The following is a 19,700-nucleotide window of genomic DNA, read 5'->3' on the forward strand; positions in this document are numbered from 1 at the left end:
AGCAATACGCTTTAGGAATTGACCTCAAGATATTCCATGAAAGGAGACCAAATCCTATTAAACAGTACATCTATGCTTCTCTTAGCTTAAGGTACAAGGCTTTACTGGGACATGTAGATAAAGACTGTTGTAACTGCCAGTAATTCTGTTCTTACAATCACAGTTGCATCAAAGCAGTAAGCACCATCTAAAGAACATTATTGGGGAAAACAAAGCTTTAGGCATTTCCCCCTTTAGATATGCAGGAGATGTTAAAAGCTAAAGTCTAAAAGAAAACACTGACTTCACAGACCTTCAAAGACCAACGTGGTTGAAAAAATCAGTTTGGGGGAAGCTTTATTTGATGCTGGTAGTCTCAGCAATTGTGTTGGTAGTGCAACAATGGTAAAGTAAGTTTGTGGTTACTGGCACACAGCAAGAATAATACATTACATAAATCACAGATGGCTGAGCTAGCGTGTTCCTAAAGGGCATTTTACTCCGTGAAGGATTAGTGAATTCTAGTTTTAGTTGCTCCAAAATTAATTTAGTAGTTAAGCAATTGCACTTAGTTCAGCCCTGTTCTAGATAGTCCTTGGTAGGATTAATTCTTAAGTGCAAGTAATTTACTGGTAATATCTTGCACCAGAATAATTTCAGAGTGTTTCCTTGTCTGTTATAGTATTAACTCATGAGAATGAGGGAAGAGGTCAAGTTACTTTGGTATCGAAACCCAAAATTAAGTGTCGTGGCTGGTAGTGTTAACACTTGAAATCTGTATATTAATAATGATTTGTAGGGAGTTTATACAAGCCAAAGAGAGGGGTATTTATTTGGGCCTATTTCAACAACACCGGAGATGTCAGAACGCTGAGATCTTTTTATTATTATTAGTCTAGCTTTCACCAGTGGTGCAGGGAGAAGTGGGGGAGAAGTTGAACACAGAGCCTAGTAAAAAGCTATATAGTGTGTTGGCCCAGTGGTCTGCAGAGGCAGTGCTGGCAGGGGATTTCCATGTGGTTCAGGCCGCAGATGTCTGCTGGAGCTTGGTCCTAGAAACCTGCCCGCCGAGTGCCCCGCATACCCAGCAGAAAGCCTGGCACTTCTCCTTTGAACCTCGAATGGCAACAAAGCTGTGGGAGCAGTGGCTGCCCTGCACAACCATACTAGAGCTTAATATTTTATGTTACAAAAATACACAACCATGTCTTAGAGTGATGCACCAGTGAAAGCAGCCAGCACAGTTGCCTGTTGCTTCATCTGTTGTCACATGCTTGTTTACAACTGCAGGGCGAAGGTGGCTTAAAATAAATGTTGTCTTATACTGCTGCTCAGTGTCATCACCTTCCTGCCACCATGACTCGTTCAGGGCTGGAGCGAGGCTGGCTGTCTGCCTGGCAGCTCCATGGCTCTGTCGTGCAGGCTGTGCTCCAGCACCTTTCCCCACGGGTCCTGGGATGGTTGCACTGGTTGCATGGGTTGTCGCTGTGCTATTTCTTGTCCTTTCCTGGGTGTCACTCCAGGTGCTTTCCAAGTGCCTACTTAGAAGGCCACTTTCAAAGGGCCTTGTTCCCTGCGGAAACAGGGAGTTGGGCTCAATGAACCTTGGTGGGTTTTTTCCAACTCAGGATATTCTGTGATTCTAACATGCATGTATATTAAGGTTAGAATAAATGTTGCAGTGCATAAATTGGTGTGTATCTACATTTGTTTTTAATGTAAAAGAGAGAAAAGTTGATGCATGGAAGTCCTTATTCTCTGTATCATATTACATCATTTGTGAGTAGAAAAAGTGTATTGTAGTCCCTCTTCAGATAGTACAAGACCTTTCCCATGAGAGTGCTCTCCGGGTTAACTTCGCATGCCTTGGACAACCAGGCTTTATTAAGTGTACTGCAGTCTCCCTTTAGGAAACGGCAGCTACGTGTTAGGAGAAAGGCGTTGCGTTTCCCCTTGTTTAATCCTCCTGTTTTCCCTTCTTCCCAGACTTGTCCTCTTCTGAAACCCGTGGATGCTCAGTGCGCGTCTCCTGCTGAGTCACTGCCTCGCTCGCCTGGCCCTGTGCGGGGGCGTGAGGCGCTTGGAGGCTGCTCAGGCCCCCCATCAGGAGGGCTGTATAGTATTACAAAATCGCATTTGCCATTACGTTATGCTTGGAGTAAATCAGCGTGTTACTTTAGCCTTTCACCTCCGAATGTATACATGTCGGGGAGGAGGAGGAGGGTGGCAAAACCCCGGATAGGTCAAAACTAAATTCATTTGGTGACTTCATCTGACTCTAGTTGGATCTCATCCCTGCTGAAACTCCCAAGCCTGCCCACAGCGTTTTCTGGACTTAAAAGGCGGAACTGGCAGGAGTCAGGAGCAGTGGGCTGCCTGCCCTGCCAGAGCTGCTGCCGGGCTGCTGTGCCGGTGGTTTATGCCTCTGACATAGTGCCTTGGGTGCCCAGCAATTTGGGTGCCTGGCAGTGTTGGTCTTTCTTAATCAAGGTTTCTGATTATTTTTATCCCTTCCTAATCCAGGGCAGATGTTTCCCTGGTGTAGATGCAGGTGGCTGCTCAGGTGCATGGCTGTATCCACATTGTTTTGCCTGGGAGTTCATGCGCTGCACTCAAGTGGGGCAGTGGGTTTGGAGACAAGCTCTCCTGAGCTGCTGTCTTTATTTTCCAGTAAATCTGCATTTGCTGAAGCACTTGTATTTTTTCAGACAGTAGATCCTCAACTACTCATCCATCATCTAGTGGGAGCAAAATGTAGGAGGTTCCCCTGTTACTTGCAGAACCCAGGCTAGGAACTGAAGCTTGCTATACATGTGCTGCTTCTCAAGGCATCCTTTCTCCACCATGATAAGTGTACTTACTTAGCACTGGTCTTACCCTGCTTTAAGGCGTGTTTTTAACCTCTTAGAAATCCTTTAGCGATGTCTGCATGTATGCTTAGTAATCTGTTAGTTTCCATAAGAGAAAAAAAATGAATAAAAAGAGATTAAAGCTCCCATGCATGTCTTGGTGAATTGAGACTTTGTTTCACAGAAGATTAAATTTTGGGTTGTTCATCAGCTTTTTCAAGGTTTTTCTAGTTACAAAATGGTCATAGATCCTCTCCTGTTTTCTAAAATGTAGGTATTTCTAATTGACTTGAGTTTACTATATAATCTAAGTCTGAGAATTCTTTTTCTATTTTTCTCTTAATCAACTTTTTTTTTTCCCCACAATCCCCTTGTCTCTTGTGAAGGGTAGACTAGTTGCCAGTGTCTATTGTGAAAATTTTACAGGTTGATTGTCTTCCTTCAGGGCATCAGAGCAGCAATTCAAGCTTAAGATCTTGGAGTTGAAAGCCTTGGGGGGAGAGTGGGTAATAACTAAGTAAAAGCAGTTGATTTTTTAGCATTGCAGCCTTGTCACACTTACATTCCTCTCATTCAGCCCACTTCAAAGGTATTTGTGGTTCTTCATTAATAAAATGCCTTCTTAATTTGTAGTAACATTCATTTTATACTGAAATTTGTGCATCCTTTCTCCATGTTAACCAGTACCTGTCTGTTCAGTGCTGAGCATTGCTATTGCTTTGTTCGACTATTCTAAGGTGCAGTATGAGCGTGCTGTGCATCGCTGTGGTTCATTTCTAACCAGTCAGAGTGAGTATACCTACCTGGAAATGGTGGTGGCCAAAGACTCTAAATTGCTTCCATTTTGTGTAAGCTATTGATGTCTGCCTTTCTTGAACCTCTATCCTTTGTCAAGAATGTATTTTTTAGTTAAGATTTGTTTACTTATAGAAATTGATAATGAACCTTTCAGACTATGCAAATACTTTCAGCCACAATTAAGATATCGTGTAGTTAAGTGTTAATATTGCATTGTACTTTTGGAGGCAAAGGTGAAGCCTGGAAAAAATAAAAGTGTTAGTATTGTTGTAGAGACATGACATTATGTTCCTATACATTCAGTTACATTCCTATACAGTTTCAGTGGCAGCAGGAGTGAGAAGGTAGTAGGAGAAATAAAGAAATCTTACTTACGCTATGCAAATATGACTGGCAGATCAAAAAAATTAACTTCAAGTGAGTCAGTGAATGTGGCTTGTCCTCCTCAGGTGCCCTAAAATCTTCCAAGCACTAAATAATTTTCTTGGAATTTGTAACTGTTTATTTTGGTGAGCTACCCCAATTTCATAACTGGTTAGTGAATAAACTTAAAACTATTTTGTAAAAAATATGCAGTAGACAGTGTAATGCATTGCTAGTTATTGGGCCATCTCAGAGGTTTTGGCTCAAATTGTGTATATTGTTTGAATACTTTTGATTGTGTTTTTCAGATTTGGGGGAACTGAATGTCTGAAAAAGAACCAGTATTTTTCTGCCTCTCAGATAAAACATTTTGGTTGTTTTTTTTTTTTTACTTCTAAAGCCATATGTACCACAAAACAGAATTACCACCAGACTTTTATAAGAGTTACTCAGATTTGGGTCTAAACCAGTCCTTGAGACCTGTCATAAACATTTATGTAGGTCAGAACATCCCAGCATTGGCAGGCAGCCTTTAATTTAAAGAAAAAAACTTGAAAAAATGCCCTAATCCAATGAAAGTAAATCTCTCTTACTCTAATCTCACTTGCATTTAAAGGGGGAACTGTGATGAAAACAATAGAAAATATGCTGTTTGTTGTGTTAAATGGTAATCCTGCAACATTCAAGCAATCAAAATGCAGATGGATTGCCTCAGTCTTGTCTAGACTCTGTAGTATGCTTCACAAATCATTTTAGGTCTTCAAGTCAGATCCATGTTGTAAAGGCAAAATGGCATTCAGAAGTGAATGAGATAAAGGATTTTTAACATTTCAATGCTATTTAGTAACATGAGAACAGTGCACAAGAGATTTGACATTCGGCATTTTAAAAGGTGTGACTTTCTCCCAATATTACAACCACAGGATTATTTTCTCCTTTTCTTCTTTTTTTCCACAGCAATACCTCATTGTGATTAATCTTAACTGAGTTTCTGACTAGATAGAGCCTTTACGTTGCTTGTTACAAATACCACTTCAGTTGCAGCGCTCTGACGTGAGGGCTGTGGCCATGGCCATTGCATTTGCTGCAGGAGTACAGCATAAGTCAAAAGGGAGAGTAAGAACAGTGTTGTCAGCATTGCGCAGGAGCTTTTTGTGTTGTTTTTCTGTCCTCAAGACTCCTTTCAGTAAAGACAACCTCAAGCATAACTGGCCTCTAATGACTATGGCTAAGGCTGTATGCAGTGAATGTTGAAGCAGGCAAGGTCCCACTGCAAAAGAGCTGCCATTTCAGGATGATATGAAAGGATGAATTTTCCTTCTACAGGGATGCAGCCATGGAGGCTGGCAGTTTTCTTCCTTCAGGGATTTTTGTTTTGCAGCAGCTTTAATCTAGAAAGCCTTTCCAACAGGAGCTATAGCAGTCTCACTCAGCTACATCTTAGCCTTTCTGCTGTATCTTCCGCTTCAGTAATCTTTGGTGTGAGATCTTTTGTTTTACTGGCAGTATCTATCCTGATGCTATCAGGTGCCGGCTTCCAGAAGGCTCCTCTTTGTATTGTCACACAGGCTTTCTGCTGCATTTTAAAACTTAACATCATACTATGCCTAATAGTACGAAACAGGAAGGCCTTGCAGGTTCAGAGGTGATGGTGTGTGTGATGAGGTTTTGTGCTGCAGATAGCTTCATTGCTGTAATCCTTCCAGTCTTAGTGGTTATTAGTGGTTTGTTGTAATACAGCTGCTGCTGGCAAAAACTGTTAGTTTCTCCCCAGAAAAATAAAGTAAATATGCCTCTTGCAAAACTGTCCTTAAACACAGCTGGATAGCACCTTGTAACAGCTGCAGTTACCTGTAGCAAGAGCAGTGGAAAATGCCCAATAGCTGAATGTCAAGTGCTGCATGTAATGCCTTAAAAAATTAATACTCCTTTGGGTGTAATGTTTACCATCGAACATGCTGAGCCAGTATATTTCTGACTGGGGAAACTGCTTAAGCATATGCCTGATTTTCAGCACCTAACTAATCCTCTGAACTCAGGTCTGTGGTGCTTAGTTGTGCGTGCGTGAAGTGTTTTTCTGAAATGGCCTGGACTAATATGTGAAGAGTGTCCTATGGCTTGTTAGTATTTATTGGGGTTTTTAATTTCAGTTTCTTATAAGTAAAACAAGGGAGAGTCCTTTGTGGTTAGGCAGCACTGTAACAGCCAGAGGTTTTTAATCTCCACCTGTGTGCTCTGAAGTGGGGGATATGATGTGCAGACTGAGACTTCAGTCTGCTTTTAGTTACTGTAGAATTGCCAGGCATCTCTATGAAAGTTGGAAGATCTCAGGTAGATTCTGGTTTTCAGACTTGTAATAAGCCTCATAGCAATCTTATGCTTGATAGCCTTCAGTCTAAACAAGGGAAAGCCTAACCAGTTGAAAATATAAATAATTTTATTGCGAAGAAATAGTGTATTAGGACATAGAATCAAGTTATTAGCTACTTGGCTGTTCACAGAGTACAGCCTGTGCATTTGCACCTGTCCAGCTGTTCTCTTGCATCACCTTACAGATGTTTATTAATATGTGTTTTGAATCTGGATCACATTTTTCAAAGCGGTTCAGCACATGGGGAACTGAGTCCTGGAGAAAACCTAGGCCCAGCTGTGGATGTCGTGCACAGGGGTTCTTGTTTGTCATCAAGCATGGCAGCTCTGCTACCTATGCCTGGTTGTTCTTTTTTTTTCTTATCTTTTTGTTGTTGTTGTTTGGTGGTTTTTTGTTGTTGTTGGTTTTGTTGTCCGTCCGTCCCCCCAGGTCTGTCCTTGTGGCAAACAGGATATGTGTGTGTCTGAACACTGAATTAGAACATGCTTACAGTAAAGGAAATCTTTCTCAGCTGAGTTTATTTAAAACATAACCATTAGGAGGGTGGGGGACAGAAGAAGCAAAGACATGGTGAACTCTTCCAAGAGAAGAGACCGTGGAAGGTTCAGAAGTATGTTAACAAGTCACTGACAATAAATGGCAATGGCATGTTATTGTATTTTTTAACAGAAATTCTGATTTGTTTTGCATAAGTTTGTTTAAAATTGTATTGATGCACCCTCGCACATACCTGCATGTACAAAGGTGAAGCTATTCTCTCTAACAAATAGCCTGAACTTTCGTTTGACCCATAGACCATAATAATTCATTTGCAGACACAGTGTAAGTTATATTACAGATATCCTTCAGGGTATCATTGTAAAACTCAAGGTTATTAATTTACTCACTGTTTCCTGAAGTAGAGTTCTCCATCCCATGCACTGCAGCAAAGGAGGTTGTTTGCTCTCCTGTCACTTGCAGGATAGGTATTTCTCTTTGCTGTTGCTTTTGGAAAAGGATGGTGAAGAAATTTCTGCTTCCTTCCTGCGTGTAGGTTTTCTTGATCTTTTTAACAGAGTAGACTTGCTGCTTTCACTACTGGTAGCTGATCATTGTTCTGAGTTCTGCCTGGCCAGGAGAGGACAATTAAATTTTGAAGTAGTGGCAATTACAAATCAGATTAGCTTTATTTCAGATGTTAGCATCTAAGTATCTTTAGCTTCTTTAGAAGCGAGTGGACTGTTCCATACTGATCTCTTGGTTTAATATTAAAACTCGCTATTCTGAATATTAAGTGAGTATTAAAGTCACTATTAAGCTGTTTACTTGAGCTGATCTTAGAAACAATACTGAACATGTTAGTTTAATAGTGACAGTGGTAGTATCTTTCTCTTAGTTTCTTATCTATATAAAAAGGCTAAAAATACTGAAGTAAAACCCATGTTAACAGCGATGTTTTAAACCGCAGATGCCATTAGTAACAAAAGTGCTGTTTGCCTCCTCAGTCCCTTCCGTTCTGATGTTGAAGCTAAGCTTTCATAGTTAGCCATTATGGTGTGGTTTTAAGAGTAAAAGGGCACTCCCTATTTCTAAAACTTTGTTCCTAGCACTCGGTTCAATCCAAGCACTTAGTGTGTGCCAAAAAAATGACCTTTGCTAACTGTTACAGTGAATACAGTGCTATGTTTGTACAATTAGCTGCACTGCCTGGGAGCCTGCAGGAAGAACTGAACAAGCTGAGGACAGGCTGATTTCTTCTGTGCTTCGGAGGTGTCCATAGAGAAGCAGGTAGAGGGGCGGGCAGCCTGGTTTTGCATGAATTGCTGGCAGTAGTAGCCTGACTACAAGAGCATGAATTTTTTAAGCCTATTTTCCCTTTCTGGCCTGTCTTTTCTTTTTAAATTTTTTTCTTCTCATCAGGCAAATTTGGAGATTTTATGTTTTGGATCTTAATGTCAGTAGATGGAGACAATTTGAACGATCTTCTGTGTTGGTGAAATTTGTTTCGTAGAAAGTGACCTAGATTATGAACTTTTTCATCTTGTATTTTAAATACATTCCCTGCTGTACATACTTACACACTTACATGTTACTCTGTCAACTTCCATGCTGGTGGGTTTTTTACACTTTTTATCTGGATTGCTCCAGCACCCCTAAGAAATGGATGGAGTTAACCTGCAGTCTTTGTGTTCTCTGCAGAATTGTCTATCAAGCTTCAGACAGTTATATCTTGCAAATTGGCAATGGAAATAGTCCATGGAGACCTTGGATCCCACAGAGGAGATCCTGTCCTCTTTCACTGAGGGAGAAGGTTGAGGTCCAAGGCTGAGGTAGCAGGACTGGCACCACAGATACCCAGTTAAGTGTTAGCTACAAGGTGTCACTAGAGACAAAGGTGTGCAGTCCTCACGAAACCCTTTCTTTCCAACAATAGGGCAACTTTGTTGACTGTTTGATGATTTCTGAGACACCTCCTACTCGGATTGTTACTAGTGGACTTCCTGAAGTCCACTAGTCTTGGGAACATTGCTCTCTTCATGAATGATCTTGGCTCTGCTCTTTGAAACTGTTGATGAGAGAAACTTGAATGTGCTCATCTTTTCTCTTAGCAATCTTGCAACAAAACGATGTTACTAGTGTTGAATAACAGGTAATAAAATCCAATAGTATGCGTTTCCAGTCTATGCACTTGGGGACTGATGATAAAAGCTACTATGAACTACCTACTTGCAGGAAAGGACCTTAGCCAGCTAGAAGAATCTATTTAAGATATGTGGTTATGCAAATTTTCAGCGCAAAGTACCATTTTCCAAGGTCTTGGTGAAACCTTATCTGAACACAGTCTGAAACTGTTTGGCTCTATTCAAGGAGGACTGCTGGCATGACCAGTAAGTGAAGGTTTGACTTGATAAGAGATTTGGAGGATTGATTGGTTTAATCTAGACTACCTGGGCATTGGGACAGACTCTGAGTGCTGTCCCTAATGCAGTGTGCAATCAGCTCTGGGGAAGAAAAAGCCATTAGAGCTGGAGGATAATGTTTGCAGAAGAATAAATGGGTTTAAGCTGAGAGGAAATGTTCCTAACAATTTAGAGGAATTGGGCTCCGCAGCAGCTTTCCAACCAGACGGTTGGGGTGCAAGTCTCGGTTACTTTCAGGATAGAGGTTGGTAAATAGATAAAAAAGATTATCTGGTATTCACTCTGTGAGTGTTAGGAACTGAATCAATGATCCAAAAGGCCCCTGTTGCAGTAAAGAAAATCAGTATTTGAGTAAGCAGAACAGCTACATCTTTAAGAAGTTATCTGAAAATTAAATACTGGTTTAGGCAGTCTGATCATCATGCAGTGACAAAAAACTGACAGACAGATGTCAGATCACTATATTTGTGCAGCATTATGTGACGAAATCCCAGGTCTCTGATCCTGTCTGTGTATCTTTAGGCTATGTCTAATTCTTGTTTTCCTACCTTATTAGCATTAAGCAGAATACTGTAGGTTTGTATGTTCTTAAAGTTCACAATGACAGCCAGAGAAATGTTCATAGATTCCAAGAGGACATCGAGGAGGTTATGTATTATCAAAGAATAAAAATTAAGCCTCCTTTCTCAATAAATAAGAGAAGGTTGCACAGTGATGCAGCTTTTCCTTCTTTTTTTGAACAAGAAGTGTAAATTCACTGTATCCAGAAAAAAATTATCAAAATGTCAAAACCAGTTTTTTTTTCCTTTTTTTTCCTAGTTGGGGAATGGCGGTCAACGTGTACTCTACCTCTATAACCCAAGAGACTATGAGCAGACATGACATCATCGCATGGGTTAATGATATATTAGCTTTAAACTACACAAAAGTTGAACAACTCTGTTCAGGTAAGAAAGTATGGTATGCTCTACAAATGTTTATTTTAAAACCACTTTAAAAGTCTGATTTGTTGAAAATAGATAACTTTTAACTTTGACGTAAAGCAGTTACTCTGACAAAAGAGACTAATGTATGTGCAAAGGAAGCATTTTTTCATTCATGTTAATCGTGGAAAGATAAGGTGCATTGAGAAAGTATAACAAATACAGAGGTGAATGGGATGAATGTAGCAGAAGGTACACAGAAGTAATAAAAAGGTTGACTAAGCAAGAAAAGAATACAGTGATAAAGTTTTGTGTTTTAAAGCTACCGGGGTGGTATCTTTTCAAATGGAGAGCGGACATAGCTGAAAAAGAGACAAATAGAGAACTGACACCCCAGATGAACAAAATTCTCCAGCACCTTTTCCTTCCTCGTGAGGGTCCTCAAATCCCTGCTGACGTTTGCAGGAAAAGACCACAAGTGTGACTGTGAAAAAAAACCATGGATTTGAGGAAATGAGCCTTCAGCTGCTGTGAGGGCTTGAGAAGTTTGTCAAGAAAATCTGCCTGTTTCTCTTTAAATGTTAACTGAACTCTTGTTGTAAGTAAATTTGTTAATGAGCCCTGAAAAAAAGGGTAATGGTTTGAATGCTTTGGACAGTTTGGTTAATCAGAGTGGCAACTACAAGATAAGTGTTAAACAACGGGGTCTGTAACTAGATGATGCCTAGAAATGACACAGACAAAGGCTGATGTTTCACTGAGAATACAGATGCCCCTGGGGAGCGATTCTTTCTGATTTCCTACTGTGATTTTTAATTTTGAAGATGTTTGTGTTAGAGGAGGTCTAACTTAGATCCCTACTTCCAGACAGCTGACCTGCTGCGAATATCTTGCTTATGAAGACAATGCTCTAAGTACATAGAACTGAAACCACATTACCACATTTCAGCTATTTACTGGTCCAGCTGAAATGCATAAATGGGTCATATATTTGAATTTACCTACCATTCTGGGTACATTCTCTGTTTCGGAGGTGTTCCCTGAAAGGTACAGAAAATCCTCTGAGGATGATGGCTTCATAGCCTACTCTCCAAAATTTCAAAAACAAATCTCAGCTGCAGAAGCAGGCTTGCATGCTTGAAGGCTTGCACTATGACTATAAAGTTGAGGTTGAAAAAGTGCAGCTTAAAGTGCACGTAAGTAACTGATACAAACTAAATAACTAAAGACATAGAACATGGGAAATAACCTTTTTAACCATTATTAAACTTGAAATCAAAATGTTATGTTTATAACAACACCAGGCTGTTGTTATATTTACATGTCCGGAAGTTAGCCTAAGTATTTTCTTTTGGTGAATTATATATAAAGGAAATATTTGCGTGGGGATGTGTGTGCATGTGTGTGTAAATATGGGTGTACCTATATATAGATAGGTACAGATATACACATGCACACACACTTATAAGGAGATAGAAAGATAGAAGAAGATGGACATTTTCATCCCAAAATACCCAAGGTTTGCCATTGTTTGAAACAGGAAGCATCCTAGACAAGTTATTGACTTGTTCCTGCATAGCTATTTATATGCTCATAAACAGTTGAAAGGAAGCTTTTGAAGTGAATTCTCCATCGAGTTAAATGTGTGTGGGCTTACAAGAAAAAAAAAAAAGACCAAAAAACCCCTCCAAAACCCTTTCCCAAAGTAGGGGAGAGGTGATCTATGAAAATTTTGATTATCCAGAATACAATGAGTTAAAGATATTTAAGACGACCAGATTGAGAGACTTCAGCTGGGTGGGGCAGGCAGGAGAAAAGCATGGAAATTGTCACAAACCCACTTTCCCATTTCATTACGCAGCTGCTTATACAACTTTTTCTGTGACCTCCAGTGAGGATTTTGGGACGCACCACAAGGGAAAAACTGAAAAAAGGCCGTCTCATTTAGAGCTCTTACTCCATCCTGTATAAAATTAAATCTTTTCTTCCTTTAGAACTTCTTGGATTGTATTAATTGCTGTTGTTACCTGATGCTTTTACATTCATATATTAATGGGTCAAAGCTGTAAACTTGAATTTCCCCATTTGGTTTGATAGTCACATTCTTACTTTTACATTAACGTTCATTACAATCCCAGAAGGGGCTTTAATAGTTCCTTATCTGAAGAAGCATTCTAGCGCAGTCCTTCCTGTGGTCTGGAGGAATTTACTCTCTGAACTGGTGAATCTAAACTCTGGTAGATTATTGCAGACACTAGAGCACAGTAGTCTTACGGACTAGGTCCTTGCCATTTGAGACTGCATAGTCTGTTTCTCGTGTGCAAGACATACACGTGTAGTGTTTGAAGTTAGATGGACAAGAAGCTTTGAGCATGTTTCTGTATTTAATATAGTTCACCATGTAAACTACAAGTAGTTTATTTAGTGTACTTATAGTGTAGTTTACAGGATGGAAACTGGGGAACAGTAGCACAAATGACCAGCTAAGTAACAGGCAGAGCACCAGCAAGCATGGTATGGACCGTAGTATGAGAACGGCCGATCTAACTCACTCATTCTGGCGTTCCTTTGGCTGATGTTCCTTGAAGCATTGGCAGCTTTCATGCAGCTTAACGTTAGCTTCCATAAAATATGAGCATTTCTCCAGGCCTTCAAAGAGAAGGAATACATGGGAAACTCTTTACAACTATGAAGCATTTCACAGCATTAACAAGGAGCTGCAGAGCCACTGTAGCTGAATTTTTTATAACCTACTGTAAAATTGTATGGACATTTTCTTCTTTTTTAGAAAAAAGCATTAGGCCTTGTCATGCTGTTATATGATTATTCAGTTCTTGTTCATTTTTGTTAATAAGGAGCAATCAAAAGGCCAGAAAAAGCTAAATACAAGGCCAAAAAAAGCCAAGGGGGGAAAGGGGCCGGGAGAGGGGAGGATGCTAAGTCTGAATGAAAAGCTCAAAGGCGTTACTTTTAGGAGGCATGAGCTACCTAGATGTGCCATGCACTCGTGTTCAGCACCTGGCCGTGAGACCTCACGGGTGCCCATGTTTTGCAGCCAACCTAGCAATAATTCTGGACATTCTGAGCTTAAGCAAGAAGGAATAATGTGACATTCTGCCTTTACTAAAGGCTTTATTCAGAGCATACCTAAAGCTTAACATGACAGTTCATAATAAAGACAGAAAAGCAATCAAACCCTCTTTTTCTCATTGCTGTGGAGAAGCAGCTTTGATAATACACATTCTGTAGCAATACCAGCCTATTTCCCAATTGCCAGTTACAGGAAGAGAGCTGCTAGGATGAGGAGCAGCAAAGGAAGAGGCTAGCTTAGTCATAAAATATTTGTATTCTTTGGGAGTCTTAGATGTGTTTTTGTCTCTGCTAAGTAGGCCGAGCAAAGTGCAATGTCCCCTGAGCTTTCTGAATGCCTGCTGTAGTAGTGATGTGCCAAAAAGGCCAGGTTATGGATGGATGCAGCTCCAGAGAGTCTAAATTTAGTCTGCAGCTCCTCTGGTAATTTAGTTTTGACAACTCAAGAGAGAAAATCTCCCTGAGCATCTCAAAGCAATACGATTCTCTTTGCTTTAGGTGAGTGTCATTTTGTCAGTTTAGGTCTCTGGGTTTGACTTCCTGCAGGGTTGTTAACCTGAATGTGAAATTTATAACCCATGGTTGTAACTGAAGGCATAGTGCATTGCCTTTGGATGGGCATTAGACTGGAGAGCATTTAATTTGATACATGAATGAAAAATAATAGAGAACAACTGAGTGGATTTAATGTGGTAGGATCCCACGTGCAAGACCCATAGGCTTGGGGAATAGGAGTTTCAAATGAATTACGACACTAGCTGTTTTTTAGGAGTCATGATAGTTTTGTAATGAATATACAGTGGCTTCTTAAAAAGAATTCTGACTAAACAGCTTATAGCTGAATTTTCTTTACTGAGGCTGTTTTTCATCTACAGGCAATACCAAGTGAACGTGTTACAGGACTTTTCATGAGTGTTTGGCTGCTACATGAGAGTATATTCAAAATAAGAGTCAGGCAGGAGACTACAGAGGGCTTGCATATGAAGTAAAAAGAAAAAACACAAAGTGTACAAGCTATATAAATTATGAGCAAGGAAGCTAGAAATGGTAAATGAACATAGAAAGGAAAATGCAGCCTGAAGTGAGGTCTAATTCCTGGCTTAGCTATACTTGTGTGATCCTTTGAGGTTAAGGAGATACCGAATCTTTACCCCCCCCCTTCCAGCATCTGAAAATTCTCAGTAGAATTATAAACTTGCAAATTGTCTGGCCCCCAGTGCATAGAGACCTTCTGTCTTTCAGGATTTATACACAAGGATCAAGGATTAAATGCGGGGTGTTTTTTTTTTTCTCCTTGCTTTCAATAAATGACCATATTATAAAGAGGGCATGTGGTTTGGCATTTTCAAATTTTAGACTGTGATGCTTTCTCTGCAGATGCCCCGGGCGTTGCCACAGGGAACTTTTTCACGTGATGACTGCTGTAGCTAGTACCGTACCTCAGTTGGCGTTCCTCCTGCGAAAATATATAGTCCCTTGATTCACACGCGTTGTTGGTGCTCCACCCCCCGACCTCAGAGGAAGGCAGGCAGCCTTGGCGATAGGGCAGATGTCGTTCATTCTTTGACTTCGTGTTGCCTCTCCGCCTTGGGCTCTGGGGGAGAGCTCCGCAAGGGCCCGCGGAGGCTGTGGCCCCTGGCGACCCGCGCTGTGCGGGGAGAGGAGGGTCGTTCCTGGCTCGCGGGGGGCGTCCGAGGTGTCCGGCCGGGGCTCTCCGCCCTGGGGCCGGGCACCAGCCCCTAGGCCTGGCCGGGTTCGTTTGGGAGGCGGCCGTCGTGCCCCCGCCACCACCCGGCCCCCGGCCCCTCGGTAGCGGCCGTGGGCGGCCTGCCAGGCACGCGGGCTGACGCGGAGCTGCTCCCCCAGAGCGGGCGCCTCTCCCCAGCAGGCAGCAAAGATGGTCCTGAGCAGGGCTGAGGTGACCGGAGAAGAAGGGTGCTGGCCCGACAGAGGGATGGCGAGAAGCGCTTTTTCTTCCGCGTGTCGTTTGTGTATGTATACACGCAAACAGGGTGTGTATTCTGTGGCTTAGCTGCCTAGGATCTGTCTTTTCATCTGTTCTGACCTGTCTCGGAAGGTGTATTTTGCTCAGTGCCTATGTTAAGCCGTAACGTCCTACATGTGTACGATTAAAATCGTCGTTATCGGACCCTGTTGGAGCGTTCTGTGTCGGCATGGTTTCTGTGCGGCCCGGTGTGCTAGTGCCTGTGAAGCCGAAGCATGTTTCAACATCGGTGGTTTTGGTTTTTTTCCCGTTTGCAGCCTTGCGAAGGCTGGGTCTCTAGAGCAACTTGGAAACATGATTAAAACATGGCTTGATCCCATTTGCACTCTGTAACCACGCCATGTTTCAGGGAACTGGCATGTTGTCCTGAGGTCGTGCAACACAGAGGATTCCTAGTGTCGATGACTCTCTAATGTCTTCCATATGATGTTTAGGATTAGAGGGATACAATGGATGTTAATGATTGGATTTAAGATCATTTCCAAAACTTTCTGAGGAAGCTTGCAAAGCGGTATTGTGAGGTTTTCAGCCAATTTTTTTTTTTAATGTCATTCATTAAAAATTCAGGAGGAACAGGACTTAAACAAGGTTTTTACTTTTTTAAATTATTCTTTAATTACTCATAGCGCTCACTTGCAGTCAGTTGCTTGATCTCCCCCCTTTTGAAAAAGCTTGTTAGATTTTGTATGCTACTATTTCTTTAGGCATGATGAGTTACACAGCTATTTTAAGTTAAATGGGAACTGTGTTTTCTGAAATTGTTCTGATCTTCCCATTTAAAATTAATGAATTCCAAAATAAATTATTGCTAAAAATTAAGTATTAAAAGCTCTGCTGTGTATAATTTATAAGCAGCTTAACCATTTACATATTTAAGAAAAAGAGAATACAAGTTAACACAGGGGAAATGTCCCTCCCACATGCATTATTTAAAATGATCAGTGGATATTCTGGATTATGTCATACAAACGCCCCACCTGTGTGGAACAGGACTTTCTGAAGCAGATGGCAATTAGACGCATGTATCAGTGACCATGGGTAAGGTTCTAAGAAGTACACAGTTCTGTAGGCTGTTTTCTGGGGTGGGAGCGTTGCTTTCAGAAGCTCCCATCTGTATGCAGGCACTCTCTCTGCCCTCACTGAGCCAGCTGTGCTTATGCAACTATGTATGTGCAGGAGTGCAGGGCTGCACTCTGATCTGCATCAATTTTTTTTTTTTTTTTTTAAGTGCCCTCCCAAGACTGTTGCTGGGAAGGGTGAAGCTCAGGCCAGAATGGCTTCATTGATGCACAGCCTCATGAATGCTTGCTTCTCTACAACTAAGCAGGTAGTAAATTGATGTGGGCTTGAATGTTCACCGGGAAATGGGCTGAAACCTCTTAAATCAGGTTGGTTTTTGTTTTAGTTGGAGAAATAGAATTGTATTGACCTACATCCTAGGTCATATAGGTGCTGCCGGAAATGCAAATAGGAATTTGAAGACCGTGGTCTCCAATGGAGTGCTCAACATGAATTGTGCTGTTTCTTAAACATGTGGCTGTATGTAACGCAACTTTATGCTCACAGACATGCCCCGTTTTTAAAAAAAACCCTAGGTGCATAACAGAACAACCGTATTTGAAATCTAAACAAAAATCTATACTCTGATATGCAAGTCAAAAACTACCGCTGTGTACTTACCTTAACATCACTCCCAAGGAAGCAATTCTAGGAAGCCCGAGGTAAAAGGCAAGCCCCAAGTGCCGCTGTACTGTAAACAACGATTGCTAGCATTTGTGTGTTTTTCCTCTTTCTTATCAAAACTATTAGGTCACGCATGCTTCTTGCAAGCTACTGCCTTTTTGTTGTTGTTGTCCCAGCAACAGAAGTACCGGGTGTGTGCAGTTTCCCATCCATATTAGCAACAACTGCTCTAGTGAAGTACTGATGACTAATACGCATACAAATCATCCCGTATTTTCCAAATGCATGGTCAGGTTCTTGCAGCTTTGGAGGGAGTGAATAATTTGAAGGAATTTGTATCTAATGTGACTAGATATATGTTCTTAGATTATCTGAAAGATCTTTCCTTAAAGCAAACATACACACACAAAATTCTAATTACAGAAAAAGGTACGGTCAGACTTTTTCCCAAATGGGATTTTTCAAAAACTGAGTATGTGAAAGTCAAACTGAGGCCTGGTTAAAAGGTTTAAACCTGAATTGCATGCCATTTTAGAACAAAATTCTTACGAAGCATTTATAGCAAATTTCTAGTGTAGCCCTGAGCTCCTTTTGCTGTGGCTTGGATGTCAGAATGAAAATAAAGCAGCCCTCCACACAGATAGTCCCTGTCTTTTCATGGGCCCTTTGTGTTCCCATGTTGGCTGGTGTGGTTTTATGTGACTTTCTGGGATCTTGCTCCCACACATTGCAGGGATGAGCAGGGAGGGACAGAGTCTTCTGACACTTGTTGCAAAGGATTGACCTGACTTCTCTTATAGGGGACAAATATTAACTTCACAATACCTGAGCTTATATTACAGTATTTCTACTAAATATTTTATTAGTATACTAACTGTAGTATAGTTAAAGAAGTTAGTTTGCAAATAATATTTTCCTTTTCCTTTATAAATATATAAACGTAAGTGCTAAAAAACCCAATGATCTAATCTTGCTCTCCAGCTGAAATCTAAGAGGTTTACTGAGCAGTAGAAACTTGTAGCAAACAGGATTCTCTTGTCTTTGTTATCTCCTTTAAATTCTTGTGCTTTAAATAATTGGAAGCAGAAGTATTTTTGACTACCAAGAAAATACTTGTTTGCATTTGTGGATTCATCAGTCTCCAGATGGAAGAGGAGAAAGGAGAAAAACTGAAAATCTGTAATGATGCAGAGTGCATATGCTTCAGAGCAAACTAAGTCAGTATGGACAGTCTGGGAAGGAAACAGAAGCAGTGAAAGAAAAGTATAGGACAAAAACTAGAACAAGTTCAGCATTGTTTACTGCAAGGGGGACTAGTGAAAGATTATCTACAACTCTGAAAATGCTGTAAAAGTATTCTGATTTTATAGATGTGGTAGAAATTTTCACCTTTACTACTGCGTGTGGCAAAACTCTTCAACTGTAATAGCTTTAAACAACCACCTTTTCAATTCTCAGTTTGTTCTTTTGTATCTTAATTCTGCCCTAGCATCCCTTCCCTGTTTCTGGCAGCTGCCTGCCTGCCCAGTCCCGTGGGTGCAGTCCCCTCACTGGTGTTTGCTGCCTGCTCTGCCCTGACCCTGGTGTGGGAAGCCCAGCAAACACCTGCAAACTCTGTGATGCTGCTGGGCTCTTTCTGCTCACTGATCAGGCCAAAAGTAGCAGCTGCTGGGAGTGTAATCAGGACAGCGTGTTTGCAGGTTGGTTTTGGAGTCTGGCCTGTGAATATCTTCTGTAACTAATGGCTGCATCAATATTCTAGATTAAAACACAAAAGGACTTTTAGCCAGTGATTCTGAATTGCTTGTTAGCTAATACAGGATAAGAGGTTTTTAACATTGATCCCTCTTCTGCAGTGCTACCAGCTATAGTTTTCATCTTTCATTTGAATGGATTTCAAATTATTTCTGTTTGTGTGTGTGTATGTGCATGTTTATGCATATAAAAGATCTTCAGTCACAGAGGGACCGATTTATTGTGAGAGCCATTCTAGACAGGTAGCATGTTTTCAACTCCTCTGTATAGATTTGTTAAGGTTTTGTGGTTCGGTTTGGTTTGGTTTTGGTTTTAATTTTTTTTTATTCAGGTTTGGGGTTTGGTGGTTTTTTCCAGAAAATGTAGGGAAGTTTTTAAATCTTGAATAAAAAATAAGTGGCATAAAAATCCTTGTGACATACCTCTTGCATAATTTACATGTACAAAAGCCATGATGTCATTATCTCTACTGCCATTTTCTTTATATTCTGTTAAAAATATTGCTTTCCCATGCACCTGCGTTGAAGCATCAGTTGTATAGTAAATTGAATAGGCCTAAAGTGATGTCCGGTACGCAAAGGACCACATGTCTATATGCTATGGCTGTGAGATAAAGGCATCACAGTCTTGCATCATTTAAGTAGGGCTGCTCTTTCTGCTGCCTCCAGGAAATCTCAGCCATGGGCCGTGTAGAAAGTAGCGTCCCCATACTGCTGCGCTGATGCATTCGAATGCAATGTGACAGCTACAAGCTTTAGGGAGTAAAATTTTAAATTATAAATAAATACCTATATAGTATTGAATGCTTACATAACTTCCATGTCCAAAATCAGGTAGTCCCAGTTGACTGTAATGATATTTTTACTTTCTCCTGTTGCTATGGCAGGCAGGTCTCTGCCTTTTGGGAGTTGGGAAGAGTTTCCTCTCTTTGTTGTTTACAGTGTTTAGTTCACTCCATGTTTGTATGTTGCCTCTGTACTTCAG

At 40.9% G+C, this 19,700-nt stretch overlaps 1 protein-coding gene across 3 annotated transcripts in view; it reads left to right on the forward strand.

Annotated features, from left to right (window-relative positions):
• The window catches only part of MAPRE2 (microtubule associated protein RP/EB family member 2), a 74,892-nt gene that overhangs the window by 25,960 nt on the left and 29,232 nt on the right, over positions 1 to 19,700 (forward strand). For 2 of the 3 annotated variants that reach the window (XM_069779301.1, XM_069779300.1), the window contains exon 2: positions 10,080 to 10,207. The exons of the other annotated variant lie outside the window; for it this stretch is intronic. In XM_069779301.1, coding sequence (XP_069635402.1) covers positions 10,087 to 10,207 — 121 coding nt within the window. In that variant the 5' untranslated portion in view covers positions 10,080 to 10,086. The remainder of the gene's footprint in view (positions 1 to 10,079; positions 10,208 to 19,700) is intronic. 3 annotated transcript variants of the gene reach the window in all.

Source organism: Haliaeetus albicilla, chromosome 3, assembly GCF_947461875.1.
Source record: "Haliaeetus albicilla chromosome 3, bHalAlb1.1, whole genome shotgun sequence".
Classification (NCBI taxonomy): Eukaryota; Metazoa; Chordata; class Aves; order Accipitriformes; family Accipitridae; genus Haliaeetus; species Haliaeetus albicilla.